This window comes from Seriola dumerili, unplaced genomic scaffold (genome assembly GCF_002260705.1).
Source record: "Seriola dumerili isolate Sdu_G_001 unplaced genomic scaffold, Sdu_1.0 BDQW01001222.1, whole genome shotgun sequence".
In the NCBI taxonomy this organism is placed as follows: Eukaryota; Metazoa; Chordata; class Actinopteri; order Carangiformes; family Carangidae; genus Seriola; species Seriola dumerili.
The window spans coordinates 169,068-188,072 of NW_019175477.1; the positions used below are offsets into that span (position 1 = coordinate 169,068).

General features: G+C 39.6%; 1 protein-coding gene across 1 annotated transcript; it reads right to left on the bottom strand.

Annotated features, from left to right (window-relative positions):
* Nucleotides 1-100: 100 nt before the first annotated feature.
* On the bottom strand, nucleotides 101-16,813 carry uhrf1bp1 (UHRF1 binding protein 1). Its single transcript, XM_022767587.1, has 21 exons — nucleotides 16,640-16,813; nucleotides 13,438-13,600; nucleotides 11,565-11,603; nucleotides 11,277-11,368; nucleotides 10,968-11,157; nucleotides 10,441-10,581; nucleotides 10,144-10,314; nucleotides 9,156-9,336; nucleotides 8,872-8,958; nucleotides 8,034-8,204; nucleotides 7,114-7,259; nucleotides 5,766-5,907; nucleotides 5,261-5,454; nucleotides 3,926-5,148; nucleotides 3,607-3,791; nucleotides 3,382-3,521; nucleotides 3,030-3,180; nucleotides 1,785-2,050; nucleotides 1,317-1,425; nucleotides 1,045-1,115; nucleotides 101-360 (listed from the first exon to the last, which is right to left on the bottom strand). The coding sequence occupies exons 1-21, from the start codon at nucleotides 16,681-16,683 to the stop codon at nucleotides 244-246; spliced, it is 4,023 nt and encodes a 1,340-aa protein (XP_022623308.1). The 5' UTR covers nucleotides 16,684-16,813; the 3' UTR covers nucleotides 101-243.
* Nucleotides 16,814-19,005: the final 2,192 nt, after the last annotated feature.

Here is a 19,005-nt window from a genome sequence, read left to right on the forward strand (position 1 = left end):
GTTCACCAGGTTCCCCTAATTGTTGTAACAGCTCTTTTGTTATTTTATGAGTAGCGTGATATAGGAAGTGGGAAGTGATCCAAAGCCACAACTTGGACTCTTTTTTTTTTTTTTTCCCCCAAACATGTCCAATGGCCGGACATGCTCGGCATGACTCTTGCTGGTTCCTGACATTCATCCCGCAATACATCCGATCACAATCCCTCAGCAGGAGCAGTGATGTAGTAGGTTCAGAGGTGAAGCTCAGAGAGTAAATGTGGGGTCATACTTTCTGACTTCCAGAAGGAGACGCTCTCTGTCACTGACGGCCTGTGTGAGGGCAGCCTGGGCATCAGAAAGCTGCGACTCCAGAGTTTGACTCTGAAAGTGCAGGATCATTGGATTGGTTAGTTCCAGGTACAGTGAAGGCGTGCTATGGCTAGGTGCTACACACCAAGTGGACAGATATCAGATTCTGACTGACAGCAACAGGTGTAATTACAATACTATTACACAATCTTGTGTACTTAAGTCTCATCTCTGCTTTGTCTATCCTACAGCTGATAAGTAACAGGACACCAGCATTACAGCTATATTTAAAATAATATAATTACTTTTATACTGGATTTAAAACACGAGTAGAAACTAATTTGAATGAATCTAACTCAGTTGCAGTTTGAATATCTTCATCTGGCCATTAAAAATGTAGGAGAACAAAAAAACTTTAGACAGAGGTTTCCACAGCCTTGTAGTTGATTCATTGCTGTTAGCTCCTAAATATGTTAGGAAGCAGTGCGCTGAGTTAACACTTGACATTTCATACAAATTACAAATATTATTTTTCATTGGATCCCTAGAATGACAATAAAGGCTTTATAAATTAATAACACTAACACTTTAAGTGTATAATATATTTTATCATAAAAATAGTTTTTAAAGGGGCCTACTCTCTATACTTAATTGTTTAGATATTTTCTAGTATTTAGAAAATCCTGGCTACGGCCCCACCTACAGATACATTAAACTTAAGCACACAAGTATACGGTTGTGTTAGTTCTCCCCTACCTCGCTCTGCTGTTGAACAGTGCAGGAACTGTGTGTGTTGTCTGGGCCAGCCCCGGGAGCACCTGCTGAGGCTGTAATCGAAAAGGAAATAGTGAAGATTACTTTCTGTTCACCTTTTTGTAAATGTGTTACAGATGCTGTCAGCTTGAGTGCTTGTGGTTTTTACGGTTCATGATCCTGCTGGTAACTGTGTGTATCGACAATACTGACAAGCATTACATTTGTTATAGTGCACAAAATGAAAAAGAAAAGAATGTTTTTCTCTTGCCCACCTTTGAGCCTCATGATGCCATCTTCAGCGCGCTCAAGCAGAAGCTGATCTACAATGAATGTGGCTGGGACAGGTTGAGGGGCAGTGGGGTAGTTTCTAGGGCCATCATCCTTAAAAAAAAAAAAAACAAGAAGGGAGCCTGTTACATCACACACTACCACGTACGTCAACACTGGCTACCCATTACTTCTGCATGTCTTTTACTCTATGAAATTACAGTCTGCCCAAAGATTCAATTCAATTTACTTTTAATTACCAGAATAATCCACTTAGTGTCACTGTGCTCTATGGAGTACTAGGTCACATATTAAAAACAAATTCAATTCAGTGGATTCACAGAATGGATTTTTCTCAAAAGTCTTTTGTGAGGAAAACATTCTTACATCCAATCTACATGTAAAGTATTTAAACATTTTCATTTAACATCTTATAATGAGCAAATTCAAATTAGTTGAATGCAACAACCCACCTTCATAGTGATGGTGATGTTTCTCAGGTGTAATTTCATTGGCTGACCATCAACACTGAATTCATCTTCCAGAAAAGGCCCAATGTTAGTCACTGTGGAGGCTAACAACTCTGCGTGGCAGTCTTGCACTCTCATATCCAAGAAACCCACAGACTCGGCCAGAGCAGAGTGTCGGGCTGCGGATGGACCCATTTCTGCTCGCATGCGCACAACTGGAGAACCCCTGCTACCCTGCCTATACTGCTTCTGGACTGGTCCACCTGGAGCTGCAGGAACAAAGGAGAAGGCACATTTGTAAACAATGTGGGCACTTCACACTGCAACCAGTTACTGCAGGCTTGCCGCACTGACTGATCAGGTTCTTTCTTGTGTTGAGACGATGTGCAACATTGGAGTAACTACATTTTGATTTGGAGGCATTTATACAACAGAAGACATAGTACTTATCCCATTTTTGTGATTATATTTAACTCACCTGTGATGCAAAAGAGAATAGAGATCAGGCAATATTTTACATGATATCTGAGCGGTTTCTTCCCCCACCACTAAAAGATTTATTTTGCTTATTGTTACTTGACTTGGATGTTTGATGGTCTCAAATTCATCTGCTGAAGGGTGAAACTTCTGTGCTCACCTTAAATTGCTGTGAAAATGTGGACATACAAGATGATTTTGTGGCATCCCATCTAATTTGGAGCCAATTATGATCCGGTATGTATATGCGAGGTGAAAACGTGAAACCTCGAGTGCACATACACTGAAAATGGACTTTCCATTGAAGTAGGAGACATCTGCATTCAGCAGTTTAACTCTTACTAATTTTCAAAATGAAAAATATTTCAATGAGGAAGAAGGAGTAAATGTAAGAATGTTTAATTATGTAATTTAACTTTTGTTTAAAAAAAAAAAACAAAAAAAACACAGACACAGACACAAACTATGTTCACAAGCAGAGCATTTTTATAAATGTATTAAAATACATCTGTCGGTATATCTGGATCTTTAACTACACTTCAAGATGCTGCAGAAGCCCATGGACCAGGATTGATTTACATTTTTTGCCCTTTTTCTAAAGGCCATCCAAAATACTAATTTAAATATAGGCTCTTCTAGAATATGATTAGCAACTCATTGATAAGCCACCAATAAAGTGGTGCTGTATATGACTAGTAAGACAGACAGATTAGAATTTTTCAAGACTTTGTCATCAGAAATTTTCAGTGTGTCTATAGTAATCTGGTTTACCTTGTATGAGACCAGCCAGCAGGTCAGATACCCTGACATTGCCCAACTGCACAGGGCTCAGATTTTGGGCTTCCACAGCCACAACTTGGTCTTCTCCCTTTACTTCCATGGTACAGGCCGTTCCACTCATGATCAGCAACAACACTGAAGACTGTAACAACCGCACAATTAAGTCACATAAAAACCTTTGCAGATTCAGATTTGAAGAGAAGGTTTGAATTGAATTGTTAAAATGATTGATGACAAGTTTTTAATTGTTCTTTAAGGTATTACTTTGTTCGGGCACATACAGTAACTCCTATGATAAATGCAATCTATCCATGAAATCTGTTACATGAGTGTAGTAACCCACCATGTCCTGAGACACATCCTCAGTGCTTTGGGACAGGGAGCTGCTGAGATCAGCAGATGAACCACCCTCTGTCCCTGGGGCTGGGCTGCTCTGGCTGCCTGCTGGCGTGTTGTTGGGACGCATGGACTCCATACCCGACTCTGGAAACATAAGAGAAACTTATAGTAGATGTCACCTGTGTAACTTGGAAGCATTTGGAAGCAAACTTGGAAACATTTTAAGTACCTGAGTCCATGAGAACAACAAAATTGTCGCTGACATCACTATCCACAGATAGATTTTCATCAGGTAGGCTGCCTTCCAGGATAGCACTATCAAATGAATGCTGGGAAGGCGATTGTTTCATGGACTGGTGGCGCAGGCTGGCAGCCAACGAGGGGGAGGACTCATCGGAGCGCTGGACCTGTTCCCTGTGAACACACACATAAAACATACACAGAGTCGTTAAGGGACAGCCAGTAAAAGCATGTGGTGCACAGTATGGCACCCAGACACTAACAATATTATGTTGCCAACAGCCCAGCAGGACAGCACTAGCACTTACTTTGCCTGTGGACTGAACAATTTGCTCATTCCTGAGCCACGACTCAGGATGCTAAACGCATCTTTTGTTATTGAAAACGCCCCTTTGGTCAGGTCCAGCGAGGCACTGATGGCATCTTTGGTCACATCCTTGGTGACGTTAATGGCGCTTGACAGCTCTCCCTCCAGGCTAAAGGTGGATGGCTCACGGGAAATGGCAGGGGAGTGTCCAGGTGAGAGGGGAGGTGAGAGGACAGCGTCCTCCTGTTGTGTTGTCAAACCACCCCCCTCCAGCCCCTCCTCCACAGCCTCACATGCCTCCTCCACCACCCCATCTTGTTCATCCTGATCAAACGCAGTGGCAGCTCTATTGTTGGAGGAGATGCCATTTTCCAACCCACTGTCCTCCAGGACCCCATCTGCAGAGTTATGAGTCGGGGAGATGTCAGAGTCTGTCATGCTGGGGCTGTCTGTCTCTGGGGTGTGGGGGACCTCTTCCTCTGGCTCTGAGGAGACTGGTGGCAACAGGAGACCCAGTTCTGCCGAGTCCACCAGAAGGGCAACACAAACAGTAGTGGGTTTTGTCTTCTGACCATGAGCCTGTTTAACATCTCGTAGATCCCGGCCCAACTCTGCCCCCAACCGAGCCATGGCGTCCTTCATTCTCAGCAGTGCTACATATTGGTAGTGGTTGAGCCACAATTTTACTGGAGTGATGGTGTGAGCCAGGAAGTGGATAGAGGCAAGCGAAGCCTCGTCCTGTTCTGGAGAAGGCTGGTGGGCTCTGCTGGGACTGGAGGAGGAAGATGATGAACCACTTCTAAAGGCAGCGGGCTGACACATCCACACAGACATGGCAAAGGGCTCAACAAAAGGCTGGGTCCTGCCTTTGGGGAATCGCCGAGCTCCATCAAAACCTAGGGTTACACGTGACAGACTGAGAGACCAGACATCCTGGGATCGTAGCTGCTTTCTGTCTAGAGGCTGGGGTTCCGTCTCTTGAGAGTGATGGTGGAAGGCGGAGGGAGTAGGGTGGAAGGCACTCAGGTCTCTGGGGTAAGGGCAGGGTGGTGTAGGTTGGAAGAAAGAGCAGCTGGCAAACTTGTCATAGATAGTGTTGAGGTCAGCTCTGGAGCCATGGGGGCAGTGGCGAGTGTTGCTGAGAACCATCTGGGGTACAGTAACAGACAGGGACTGTGGACGCTCTGGATGGTCCAATATGGAAGAATCCAAGGGAATTATCAGCTATAGAAAAGAACATAAATAACAATTTACATGACTTAGGGACAAACACAATCACAAATACTTTAGATTCAAAAAAATTATGAAACTACTGTAAAAACAGTTGTGCATTCACCTTAAGCTGAGATGCATCCATGCGGATGTCTAAATGCTCTTCAGCCTTGCTACTGTCTTGCAAATGGTAGAAAGCTTTGACTTGGTCAAGAGTGTGCAGTAGGCCCCTGGAAAAAAGATTGATCCACAGCACACTGGCTGGGTCCACACACAGCTGCAGGCTGTTTAACTGGGCGTACAGGTTTGAGGTGGGTACTGGGTGGAGGAGAGAAGGAAAAGTAACTATGACACAAACAATCTTAATATTAACAAACAACCAAGAAACAAATTCCTCTTCAGTAAATGCTGATGACACTGAAAAATAGCCAATAAGTTGGCCATCTGTGATGTAAATGTAACAAGGCAGAAAAACATAAACTGATCTGTATTACAACACAGAATATTAATAAAACGGGGTTGTACTGTAATAAAAAAAAATTAAAAATAAATCTTACAGCACAATATGCGAGTAAAACTGACATACATTTCTCATTAGATTGTGTGATAAAAAGACAGTTGTATGATACCTGATAGACTGGGGTTGTCAGGAAAGTAGTATTCAGTAAACTGTAGATGAACTGCTGGTACGCTGTCCGGCAAACGCAGAGCTTTACGGTTACAGGATAATAAAGACTGGGTCTTCTTGTTCTGACGGCCCCTTGTAGACACCTGAATGTTCAAGTGAAGAGGTTATAAATAGCGGTGGAAACATCACTAAATATAGATTAATTTTTTTATTTATCTGCTTCATTAAAGACCCAATAAGTAAATCACTCAAAAAAAGTAGAAGCATATTGCAGAAAACAGAGCTAAATCACCTGAGTCTGAACACCATTGACTTCCTGTCACAATCTGAAGGTGGAGACCTAGACATATACAGAATTTCCCCGGGGTGTCTCTTGTTCTATCAAATGAGGAACTACAAGCATCTTAAACTCAAAATAACACTGGAAATCTTACTTTTGTTATGAAAAGTGTGAATTTTCCAAAGTGAAAATGCAGAACCAGCCTGAGAGCACGAGGCACGAGCTTTCTCAGTCTTAGATGAAAGGCACCAGAGCAGCCAAGTGAAGTGATATAGGGGATTATTCTATTCCCACTGAGGTACAGTAATACAGTAGTAATTTATCTTTTTTGTTTCCTACTGAATAAGGCTGTGGTTTTTAGTACAGCAATTGCATAATTACTCTTTTGTTACAGGGGCAATTTGATACCAAACATTTTCAAGTCATTGCATCAATATGTCAAGTCCGCCATCAGATCAAACATATCAGAGGGCTGATCTGAAAGAGACTTCTGCTCCCTCTGTAACGACTGTCAGGCAGATGCCTCCAACGATGATTATGTGACACTCCTTTTTAGGAATTGAGCTAGCTGCAAGTGATGAGCATACTGCAGCACATGACACTAATGTAAGCTGGCTAGCTTACTGTGGAGGTAAGCTTTTGAGGAGGAGCACGGTATTAACTTTATTTTCTTCTTAATAATGATAATATCTTCACTTTCATTTTGAGGCTCCATCTTGCCTAAGGTTGTGACTAGAACATGATTAATCTATATCTGCAGTATATTTAGTGTTAAAAACATGTAAAGATACACTATTGTCACAGAAAAGGACCTTTAATCAACTAACCATCCTATCTATACTGTCATGTATATCAATACCATCTGTGATTAACTGCAGCGATGTCCAAAACCTGCACTATCTTGTCACTGCTAAAATGTTTGGATTTTAAGGGAACTTCTAGCCTTGCCACAGATACTGCCTGACTGCTACCACTGAGGAACATTACAACAACATCCTTGATCCATTTATTGAAGAGTAAAGCTTCTGTTAGAGCAGGTAAATCAAATCAGCTGATGATAAAAGCTTGCCTGGTGAATGTCCACGTCATCCATTCTGACCACCACACAGCTAGATCGCAGCCTCTTCAGCGATGACCCTTTAGGAGCTGTCATAGAGTTCCTGCTGGTTGCCTGCTCTTTGTCAGAGGGGGTTGACTTAGGACTAGACTGTCCATCTAAAGCATGTAAATGGGAGAGTAAACACTCAGTGACAAGCTAAAATAGCCTGCTTCCAGAGGAGCAAGAACAAAACACGAGTGTTCAAACATATTTTAACAGATTAAGTTTTGTGTCTGATCATAAAATGCTACTGTTATTGAAACATATGTTGACTTGTATGTTGAATGGGGTCATTCCCTTACTTCCCTTACTTCTACATCATGGGATGAATATGTGAAATATGTATAGTCAGGCACCCATCATATTGCTTTTGTGTGATTCTCAGGTCTTTAAGATAAAGCAATGACTTGTAATCAAAGAATGCTTGGAACACTTTGTGTGATAATAAAAAGAGAGGAGACGGTGGAATATGCTCAGAGCGGGTTGGAGATTGTAACTGAGCATATCTCTGTCCGTTCTCCTCGCGAGTAAGAAATAACGCTCTTGTCTTTCTCTTCTTTGTGTCAGTATTAAATGTCTTAGGTGGTGTAAACCTGACATTACCCCTGTGTACCAGTTCTCAGTTCTATTATGTTATTTATGTTTTTCTGAGTGCATCTATATAGTTTCTAAAGTTACACATGTCAACAGTTCCATCTCCTGACAACTGACCAAATTTGTAGTAAGTGGACTTTGAACTTTAACTGTTTAGTCAAAACACCCCCTTCTTATGTCAAGGTTATTTTCATGGTTCATTGAATCTGTATAATTTTGTCTGTTCAGCAATGAAGAAACAAAACAAATGAATTTCTATAAAAAGAGAAACCTTTATGTTAATGCTGCATTCCTACCTTGAACTGTCTTTGCAGGAGAGTCCTTGGTTGGATGGGGCACCTCAGTATGTGGCCCTGGGAACCCAGAAGCATCTACTCTCCTATGGTACTCCTGCAGCAGCTTCCCAGCCCACTGGGCCTGAGCCTCCATGGCTCCACTGTGGCGCTCCCAGTGTCGACACCCATCAGCTATATTAGAGAAGTATCAAAAGTTAGTTATGATTAAGCCGTCATTCTAGACTAACTAATTTAGAAATTACAATTTGTTTTGGTGTAAATATTTTTTTAAATAACTAACTGTAACTAAATAAATAGATAGGTAACAGGTAATTAATCCTCCTAAAAAGTCTAAATACATACTATAAGTAAATGACTATTTATGTATTTAAAACTTAAAAGCAAATTCCTAAAATTCCACGAGTGTTAATTTAATAGGAAAACAACATGGATGCGATACACAATAAAATGTATTAAAGCAAGAGTTTCAAAGCCAATATTCATACATAAACAGTATATAAACTTTCACTGTGTTAATATAGTAATTTTGCACTTTTCATATTCTCTTCAAAAGTCTTAATCAAACAGAATAGCAAAATAAAAGCTTTTTTTTCTAACTTTGTTTAATTGACCATAATGGGCTTCAAGGGTGACCCTGCTGTTCTACTTTCTACTTCAGGAATTCCACAAAGAATAAAGGCACTAGGCACACTCTCCTGAGCCATTAGTCTGCTTGAATAGTAATCCTCCTAACAGCTAGTCCTGACTGAATGCTGTGGTTTCAGTGGGAGCAGTGCAAAGCCTCAGGGTAAACTGCACTTCAATCATGGTCACAGGAAGGACCAGTCATCACACTCACCAGGTCTGTGGATGGGATAGTAGTCAAACCCTAGCTTTCTGAAGGTCAGCTGCATCGCACCCTGCAAGCCCGGTGGGGGAGGCTCATCTATGGAACATCACATTACAGCTGTCAAAAACCAACTTCACAGAAATTATCCTTCAAATATTGAGCATTGTATGTAAGTAAGGATTACTTTGAGCACACAATCTTAGCTTTATGAAGCACAAATATACTCGAGTTACAAGAGAATTAAGACGACCTGCTGATAACTTTTGGGACATGGTGAACTCTTCCCAACAAACCTTCATCCATTGAAGAACTATCGTTGCATACGTGTAAGTCCAAGCGGGATATGAAGGTGTGGTAAGAAGACTCCTTGACATCATAGAGCTCAAAGTATTGACTCATGTTGCTGGGGGTGCCAGTAGGAGCAGGTGGGGGCTCTGTCCACAGGCTGTGGAGGCCAGGAGACGGAGGAGCAGTCTAAACAACAGAAATAGGAAAACTTCTCAGAATTAAGAAAAACTAATTTGTAACAGAAATTTCAAAGGGGAACAAAAACAAGCTTGAACTATAATGTATAGGAAACATATCCAGAAATAGTCTTGTGCCAATTAATTTTCTAGTTAAAAGCTCTTGAGTCTTGGCATCACCTTGAGAGGATACCGAATTAATGCATATTTGCAAATTTGGAGTCCATCTTTTTATCGGTGGATATACTGAGCATGTTTCATTTACAACATAACTTTATTTATGTATCATGTAGAGACAAGCTAAGAAAATTAGCTGAAAGTGCTGTTGTGGGGCTTTCACACAGCATTTCATTCATGTCTGAGGACATTAGCTTAAAAAAAAAAGGAACAAAAATGAGATGGGATAAAAATCACTTTACATGTAATACTGGTCTATAATAATAATTTAAGTGACTATCACTAGATTTGTATTTTTTTAGTAGCCTGGGTCATTTTTCTTGTAATTTGGGTTCATGGCAGCTTTATACTTAAAGTTAAATTGACAAAATGGTGAGTCTGGTTTATAGTTGAGTTTGTGGTGAAAAAGATTGTATTTTCATACAATATCAAATTAATTAAAATGTATGCAGAAATAACAATTCTTGAGAGAAATGACTTCTGATTGTTTAAGCTTAGATGTTTTAAGGTTGAAAATGGCCTAGAAATTCCATTAAACATATGCACTCTGTAATTACAAAACCTAACATCTCAACATATGTTTTTTTTGTTCGCACAGATTTTTTCATCGAAACATCCATGAGCAGGAAGGAGGGAGGACCTGCAGGGATTCAGCAGTCATGTTCTTCCTCTGCTGGGCAGACTTCTCCATGGCCTCACTGAGAGATTTGGCATAATGGATGATAGCCTTGAGTTGAGAGTCCGTCAGCACCCACAGCAGGTCATCCAGAATGAAAAGCAGCTTAGATGCCAACACATTGCAGTCCTTTATCTAGATAGAACAATGAAGACGTAAAGACTAGGGACAAATCATTTGTAATTTAGATGAGTTCACATTTGTGATCTTTAACCAATTCCATGACAGAACAGGAAATGAAAGGTAGAAACACAGCCCTACTCTGCGTTTTAGAGCAATGCGAATTCGTCCTTGGTTAGTGATGAGACGTAACGGGGTGCTACCAAGGTCCTGATCGTCACTCTCAATGGCATCTGCCTCGATTCGCAGACTCTGCCAGTTGATTTCTTTGAATGTCAAAACCTGATTGAAACAAGAAACATATGAAACCATCCAACTGTGATTAAACACAAAAACACTATGAGTCAAAAAACACACCATTTTCTGACATATGGAATGATCGATACTGCTGACGTTTTTTTTTTTTTTTTTTTAGACACAAAGAGAAGGCAGCAGATGCATTTCCTTCTAAGTGGATTACAAGATCTCATTAAGAAAGCTTGTTCATCTTGATATAGTCCCTCCAGCTAATAAAGACCAAAACAATTGGCTTGATTAAATGATTTACAGCAGGTTAATGAGCATGCACGGTTTCTGTGGTAGAACATTGTATTTAGCTGGATACAACTCTTAGACAGAACAGTGTTAAAGCAGGGTGAGGAGGGGGATGAAAGTGCGCTGCACTGTACCTCTCCTCTCTTTGGGTCGGTGACGCGGGTGTAGCGGAGGTCACTGCGCTGCCATTTGGGGTTGAGGCTGTTGCCTTGTAGCTGCCAGAGCTCAAAGGAGGCGTGGAAGGCACGAGCCTGCACCTTAATGGTGATGGAGTTGATCCTCACAGACATGCCCTCCACCACTTTCTCAGCAAAGCCATATTCACTGGAAATACACAATGTAAACATGAGTGAAGGCATTGTTCACCATGTACATGATGTGTGATGTAGTATGGAACTCAACGTCAGATATGTCAGCTTAACTCAAGATTTATGCAGGCTTACCTCTGGCCTGCTGTAATAGCTATAGGAGAGGGGCCATTGGGTGGACGAGGCTCTTCACATGTCCTCATCTCTACCTCTACTTTATCCAAGAACTGCACAGAAGAGGAAACAGTGCCATTGAGCAAGGATAAAAAAAAAGAGGAGGCCTAATATTTTCTGATGATAACAGCAAAAAGAATACAACCTATGGAGCAGTATAACAAGACAGTAAAATAACAAAATGGGGCACTGCTAGAGTTATGCCAAAATTAGGTTATTTTTGGATTAAAAAAAAAACATCATTCTTACCAGGCAGATGGGGCTTGTTTTCAACTTTGTCCATTGTATCTGAAAAGAAAGGACAGCAAGGTCAACAAAGTCAGACACAAACACTTGCCAAAGCATTCTGAACTGTTTATCATTCACTGGGCGCAAGGGCACAGTGAGCATCAAGCTCCCACATCATGACGCAGGGGCTACAACAATAACTGTCATGCTGTTTTATCTGGAGTCATACTGACTTTGCTGCTCAACAAATAGCTAACACTGCTCATAATAATAATAACCCTACCAGGGTTAACAATTATAAAAAGGAGGAGACAAGACTAAAGTCACACCAAAGTATTCCACAAAAGCCAGTTTATAAAATGCATTTTTATAACCGACTTAAAACATGACAACATTTTTCCCAGCCCAGTCTCCTCAGTTCGGTTCTAGGGACTCTAGAAGTAAAAGCACTTAAAGGCCTTAAATCTTCAGGCTCGACTCTGAAACACCAGTAAGATATTATCTGAGGATGATGACTACTAGCTATTATGAACTAAAGAGATCTGTGATGTATACTAACAATTTAAAGATTAATGTGGTAATTGTAGTTATTCATTTTTTGGTATTAAAGATGTTGTGGCATCATTCTGAATAAGCCAAAGGCATGCAAATCACTTTTTTTTTTTTTACCAATTTTAAAGCACAGAGCAATACATTAGTCTATAGATGTGATATTTGGATGGCTGGTTGCATAGATGGTTTTTAAGTTTTCAGAAGGAAGGCTTTGATCGTAATGATTTTCATTAGCTAAAAGTAATAAGGCTGCATCGCTGTTAAGACACACTTCCTCTACATCTAAACTAGACCTTTAACAAAAAGTTCTGTTTTATTTGCATTTAGCTTCAGATAGTCTTGAGCCATTGAGCTGTAAATGTCTTGGGATCCCAACAACAAAAGGGTGTTTGTATAGAATAATAGAACAGTTCAAGACATCTGGGTTTTCAAATTAAGGCTTCTTTAAGAGAAGAAAGCCTTGGCCATTTCTGAAATTAGGAGATTTTTTACTGAGTCTATTGACTATACCACAAACCTCATTATTAAGATAAAGTTAAAACAAGATTGATACGCAAATATTAATGGTAAAGCTGTAAAGTGTAATGGACTTGGATATTTAGTGAGAAAAAGCATCATACAGTACAGCTGCAGGCATAATACATATATACAGTACATACATACATACATACATACATACATACATACATACATACATACATACATACATACATATATGTAATACTGTCTGACAATGTTGAGAAAACATTTGTTTCCTACTTTAAAGCTACCTTTAATGAAACTCTAGGAGAAACTGAGGTTCAGGAGATTAAAATATATATATATTATGTGTAGAATTCACTTTATTAACTATAGGAATATTATTCCTGAACTTTAAACAAACTGTCTTGTACATGTAGTATTATTGGGATTATTTGGGAACACAAACCAGCCACCCTGACAGCTCAATGTACAACAGCCAGTATATCTCAGGATCACAATAGCCTCTGGCCTTTTCTGCCTCTCTGAATCATGGCTTGACTTTCTATTACCAACAACCGGTTCTGGTCTGAAGAATCATCGTCCTCAGCAGCGCCTCTAGCAAAGTTAATCTCTGTGGTACTGCCACTGATCATTTCCTCTACGATTCTACACATTCTGAAGTTCAAAAGAGAGCTCTTTGGCTTTAATAAAATAAAAAAACTTTTATTTAGTTTTAAAATGAACAAGGAGACAATAACCAAACTGAAATAATTCATGTAGCATTTCTTTACCATTTTTGTGTTTCAATAGTCTTCTCAGAAAAGGGAGAGAGCCTCTAGAGAGCAGCTACACAGTCAGGTTTGACCAGTTAATAACTTACCCTGATGGCGGCTTTGTTGCAGTAGACCCGAGTGACAGCCAGCCAGGTAGGCAGGTCAAGCATGTTCTGCAGAACCTCTTCATCAAGCTCAAGGTTGGACAGCTGCCCCTCCCCCTTCAGCGTGCTCAGATTGATCTTGTCTGGGGACAGGTTCTTGGTGAACCTGAGGAAGGGAACCAGATAAACTGTTAAAATAAACTGTTTTAATGTGAAAACACACAGGAGTTCAGTATAACTTTTACCAGGGAAACGCCAGCATACGTCACTGATGATGCGGGAGAAAAAAAATGAATTATGCAGCTTGGCTAAGATGCGTTTGAAGGAGTGCAAATGAATGAGTCATCATGAGAAACCATAGCAGCCACAGCTGTACTCCCCATCTAGGTTAAATGTCTGCTAATGTAGCAAGCTACAACAGTCAGGACTAGGCTACGACCGTACACAGGATAAATATAACAGAAATTGTAGCTAATTGATTTGATAAGTATTTTAATTTCACGTACACCACATGACTGAGCACTGCTCTAACAAATCCCTGTGACATTTCAGACATCAGCCAAGAGACACTGATGAAAGAGCCATAGATTAAGTGTGGCTCACAGTTTCAAGACATGTGAATGTAGTCAAACTTGTTAAAATTTTTAACACTGTTAAGCCTAATACTATGCTGTACCTGATAAACCTGATGAGCCAGTCAAAATGTAGGCTTCCCTTTAGTGTTGAGCAACAAAATAACGGCTCTACTTCTACTGTTGACAAAACCTGAGGCATTGTTTTCCTAAAATTAACATTTCATATTCACTCACAGTCTCTAAGGGCCTTTAATGAGTCAACTGTGAGGTATAGAGCTAGCCGGCCTGTCTGAAAACACAAAACAGCTTTGATTCAACTTTTGCATTTTTGAACAATTGCCTTTTGGATTGGCAGATAAGAATATAAAGAAGTGATTTAATGGTGTACATGGTTAAAACCAACAATAGAGCAAAGAATATAGTGGTTCTTTTTTTGTAAATCTAGCAATATTGGCTAATTGCTGAGATTAGCACGGTTTAAAAAGTGCAGAAATTCCAGAGCTTATCAAAGGCAATAAAGAAGTCATTGTACAAACACGGGCAAAAGCACAACTTTGTGGTTTTACAATTGAGCAAAACCAAAACTGCTCTGAAACACATAACACAAAAGGATCAGACTTGAAATCATCAATTTAAACCCATCAATCCCCCAGAAGTCCACTGTATGTAAGTTTTAGGTTCCATCTGTATATTTACAGCAAAACATACAGTGGCTGTGGACTTGGACAAAAAATCCTGCCATTAACAGAGATGTACTACAGGTAGGGACAGGTTACAACTGATGATATGATCTCGTCATCTTCCTGCCTGTGTTAAAAATTATGAGTATTATTATTAAGAATACTGCTACACTGGGTCACCCACTAATAAGGATATATTAAAACTAGCACGGAATGATAGAATATTATTGAATTATTGCTGAAAAGAAAACCGAAGATATCATAGGACTATGAAGCTCATTTCCTATCAAAGAGCAAGCTCTAACCCACAACCATGGATATATTATTAGACCCACAACATTAATGTGCTTGCATGTCTAGCTTTCAAGTATGTGTCCACTGTGTCCTATCTGGTGCAAATAATTGTTTTAATTATTCAGTGACAAAGGCAACAGAGACAAGGAGAACAACAGTGAGTCGAAGGGATTTAGCACACACCTATTGTCCAGGCACATGATCAACTTAAGCCTTTACCCCATCTAGCTGGGGAAAGAGAGACCTTTTAAACACATGTCAACATTGCTCTCTCACCCAAATTAATTTCTTCACTTGTCAGCTGTGCCAAACTGAGAACAACAGAAAACATGACACATTGTTTCAATAAAACCTAAAAAAAAAAAAAAAAAAAAAAAAAAAAAAAAATGAATTGTAGGTAGGAATAGAAAGTTTTATGTCTCCTGAGCAGCAGCATAACATATGGAGGAAGTGAGACAAGGTGTGGACAGAGAACTGCAGCCAGATCTGCAGGAGATGCTGAAGGTGACGAGAAAGCAGTATTTGCTTATGTATAGCAAGGTGTGAGAGGGAATAAATGTTGCTGAAAAAGACTGTAAACTGTAGGAGCATAACTGAGCAGTCTGATAGTAAATGTCAGCTGACAATTTTCATTCATTCATGTACAACAGGCCAAACAGTTTTCAAGATATAAATATGTAAAACACTAAATTACTCCCTTCATATCTGACTCTATCTAGAAAATCTTTTTTTCTTTCTTTCTGCTTGAGGAGATGTTAATGTTTTCTGTACTTGGGTGAAGACAGGAATTATGTTTAGATAGATAGATAGATAGATAGATAGATAGATAGATAGATAGATAGATAGATAGATAGATAGATAGATAGATAGATAGATAGATAGAAAAATGCTATATTTGTCGGGTCAACAGTCAAAAACACAAAGCTATTGAGTGTACTTTTATAGAAAACTGGCAAACTAGTACATATTCACATTGGAGAAGCTAGTACTTGTGATTTTTTTTTCGATTATCACAATTGCCATCAAAGTTAATTGTCTGTCAAAGGATTAATAGATTTGTCAAGTAATCACTTCGGCCCAAGGGTGCGGGCTGGTTACAGTGGGGAACAACAGGGGTCCATAAAGAATTTTTTGCCACAGGGAGGTTAATCCAGACAGACAGGTGGATGGATAGAGGTATAGATAGAAATGGCTAAAAAGAAAGGATGCCACTTCAGATACATTCCCAATGTAAAGTAACTATAATACTGAGGGCCTTAGACCGTTAAGTGATATAAAAAGACAGAGAAGAGCTTTTTCAACAGTGACGATGGGTAGTAGGCCCATTACCAAAGCAAGTAGGCTATATAGACTATCGTGCCTTTAAGAACACACATAGATACACTAGGAAAAGTAATGTAGTTAACATGATCTGTCTCGTCCAGATTGAGGTGGTTTGCTGCGTTCACTGTCCCTGTCAAACCTCCTAACGTTATTCTCATGGGGCTGTTACAACATGTGGCGTTGCGCTTGATGGTATGCTGTGAGTAAATCGATGCAGCTACATGTAGATGGCAAATACTAGCGAACTAACGTTTGCTGTGTTATATTCAGAAACGTTAACATCATCATCCAGCTGGGCTAACTGGCTAACACAAAGCCAAAGATGACACTTACCTTGACAAATGTTTCAGAATTTGCTTTTTAATAATTCCGGCCATTTCTGCTAGCGTTCGTGTCGTACCGGTAGCAGCAGTTCTCCCTCTTAAATAAACATATACTAGCTTGCAGGCACCTCTATACTGTACATAGCACTAGCTGTGTGCATCTTGTTAGCCGCTGCTGGCAGAGCACAGCCTAGCTGCTATATCGCCAAACACCGGACAGCAGCTGAAACCCCCCTTCTTCAAACACTCATACTCACACACACACACACACACACACACACACACATACACACACACACACACACACACAGACACTTCTCCAGCAGAAAAACGCAATGCTGCCATCTGCTGGATATTCAGGGGAAAACAGGTGGGCGGGAGTGCGGAGAATCCCACCAGTTATGACAAAATATTTAATAATAAAGTACAGTTAAAAATGAAAATGACACTACTGTAGCCTACTGTAAAGCGAAGGTTGTGTGTTTTAAAATTATATCTAGTCAAGAAGTCTCGAGGCACATGGTCGTATTAACTAGTCATGTTAACTCTGTTTTTTTGTAGAGGAAATAATTGTCAGACCTATTGAAAATGCAAATAATTGTTGGTTGCTGTCTTACAGTACTGTAAGGCCCTGTCACAGTATCTCTGACTGTTGAATACTTGGCATACATAAGAATTAAAGCATTTTGATTTGTTTTTCAACTTTACAACTTAAAATGAGCTAAAACAATTAAGTTCTTAAAACTAGCTTTTGACACAGAGTCCCTCTATGAGACCAGGACCACAAACTAGGGATTAATCATATTAAGCCTGGAGCTACTGGGGCCCCTGGGAGTCTGGGAGTCTGGGGCCCACCACTAAAAGGAAAATATAAACTTTACATTTTATCATTATAGATTATACTGTGCTCACATGGTGCTTTTCCTAAATAAAATTATGTTTCAACAAACTGCCACAACCTAAGTGACATAAAGTGTGTGTACCACTCATCTGTTTTTTTCAGTTTGTTTGTTGCATTTTCAATTTGCATTTCAGGGAAAAAAAAGAAATATTGCAAAAACATTTTTGGCTGAAGTGGAAAAGCTGGTGTATCAATACAGGCATAATGCAACAAAGTACAATGGAAATGACAGTGCACGCAAACATCAGATCTCTATGGAGTAATAAGGTGTCTGTAGGGTTCCACAAACTAAAGATTTTTAAAGTTTTATAGCCTCCTGTGTAGTTTTTCTGACAGCTTTACACACTACACAAAAGGATCCAGAGTTTGAGACCATGCATGTGGAGTACAATCAGTTGAAAACATCAACCCTGACTCCAGAGGGTTAATACATGACAAAAAGGTAAATGGCATATTTCCATTACACTTTCTAAGTTGCTTTTCATTGTTTGTGGCTTGATTGGCAGTATTTTAATTATGTCAACTCATTGCACTCACCTCTTCTGCAATGTTTAATGGAATAAGCTGTGTGGTTCATTTGGATGGAAACCAGACTATACAGAAAACCTGGATCCAGTTAGTATTCTAGTATAAGAGTCTTGGATGGTCTGTGGGTCTCTAAGCAAAATGTGCACTATGCATGATGGGAACTTGGAGGTAACAGCAAAGTTTTGGCCATGGGCCCACAAACAGGTCAATCTGGTCATGTAAATAGAACACCTGCAACAAGTGGAGGTATTCCCATTGCTCATTTTCCAGTGTACAAATACAACATTGCAAATCAAAGAAGAAATTTATACAGAAATACAGTGGTACGCAAGAGTTTAGTCACTCCTGAACAAATTACATATTTTATTAATTAAGTGAAAAGAAGTAAATACAACCCCTGTCAATGCACTGTTGCCTTATATTTTACGAACTTACAAAACAGACAAAAATTAAAGAGTTATTCTGGCATGTACAGTACAAGTTTGGGCACCATACAAAGTCACTGTTTAGTAATCCTGGCTTTAGTAATCCTGGCTTTGACTGATGTCACAGATTGCAAACGTTTTTGTACCTTTCTGTTCCTATTTCAGGAATGTTCCCAACTGTTTCCTGCAGATCACTTCAAGTTCTGTGATATTTTTTGGCTGATCTACCCACAGATTGGCAATAATGTTCAAGTCAGAGGATTGTGAGGGCATTTCCAAAAGCTTCAGCTTGCGTTACTTGAGGTAGTTCATGAGAGTTACTTCTTTTCACTCCAAGAATTGATAAAAACTTTAATTTGCCTATGGGTGGCCAAACAGATCACATATAACTGTATGTTTTATAAAAAAGAAAAAAACGTTTTATAAATTTAACAAAAAAAAAAAATCATAATTTGATAGTATTCAATTTGTTTAGCCTGACAGTTGATTACATATTATTAGTAGTATGATATACTGGTATAG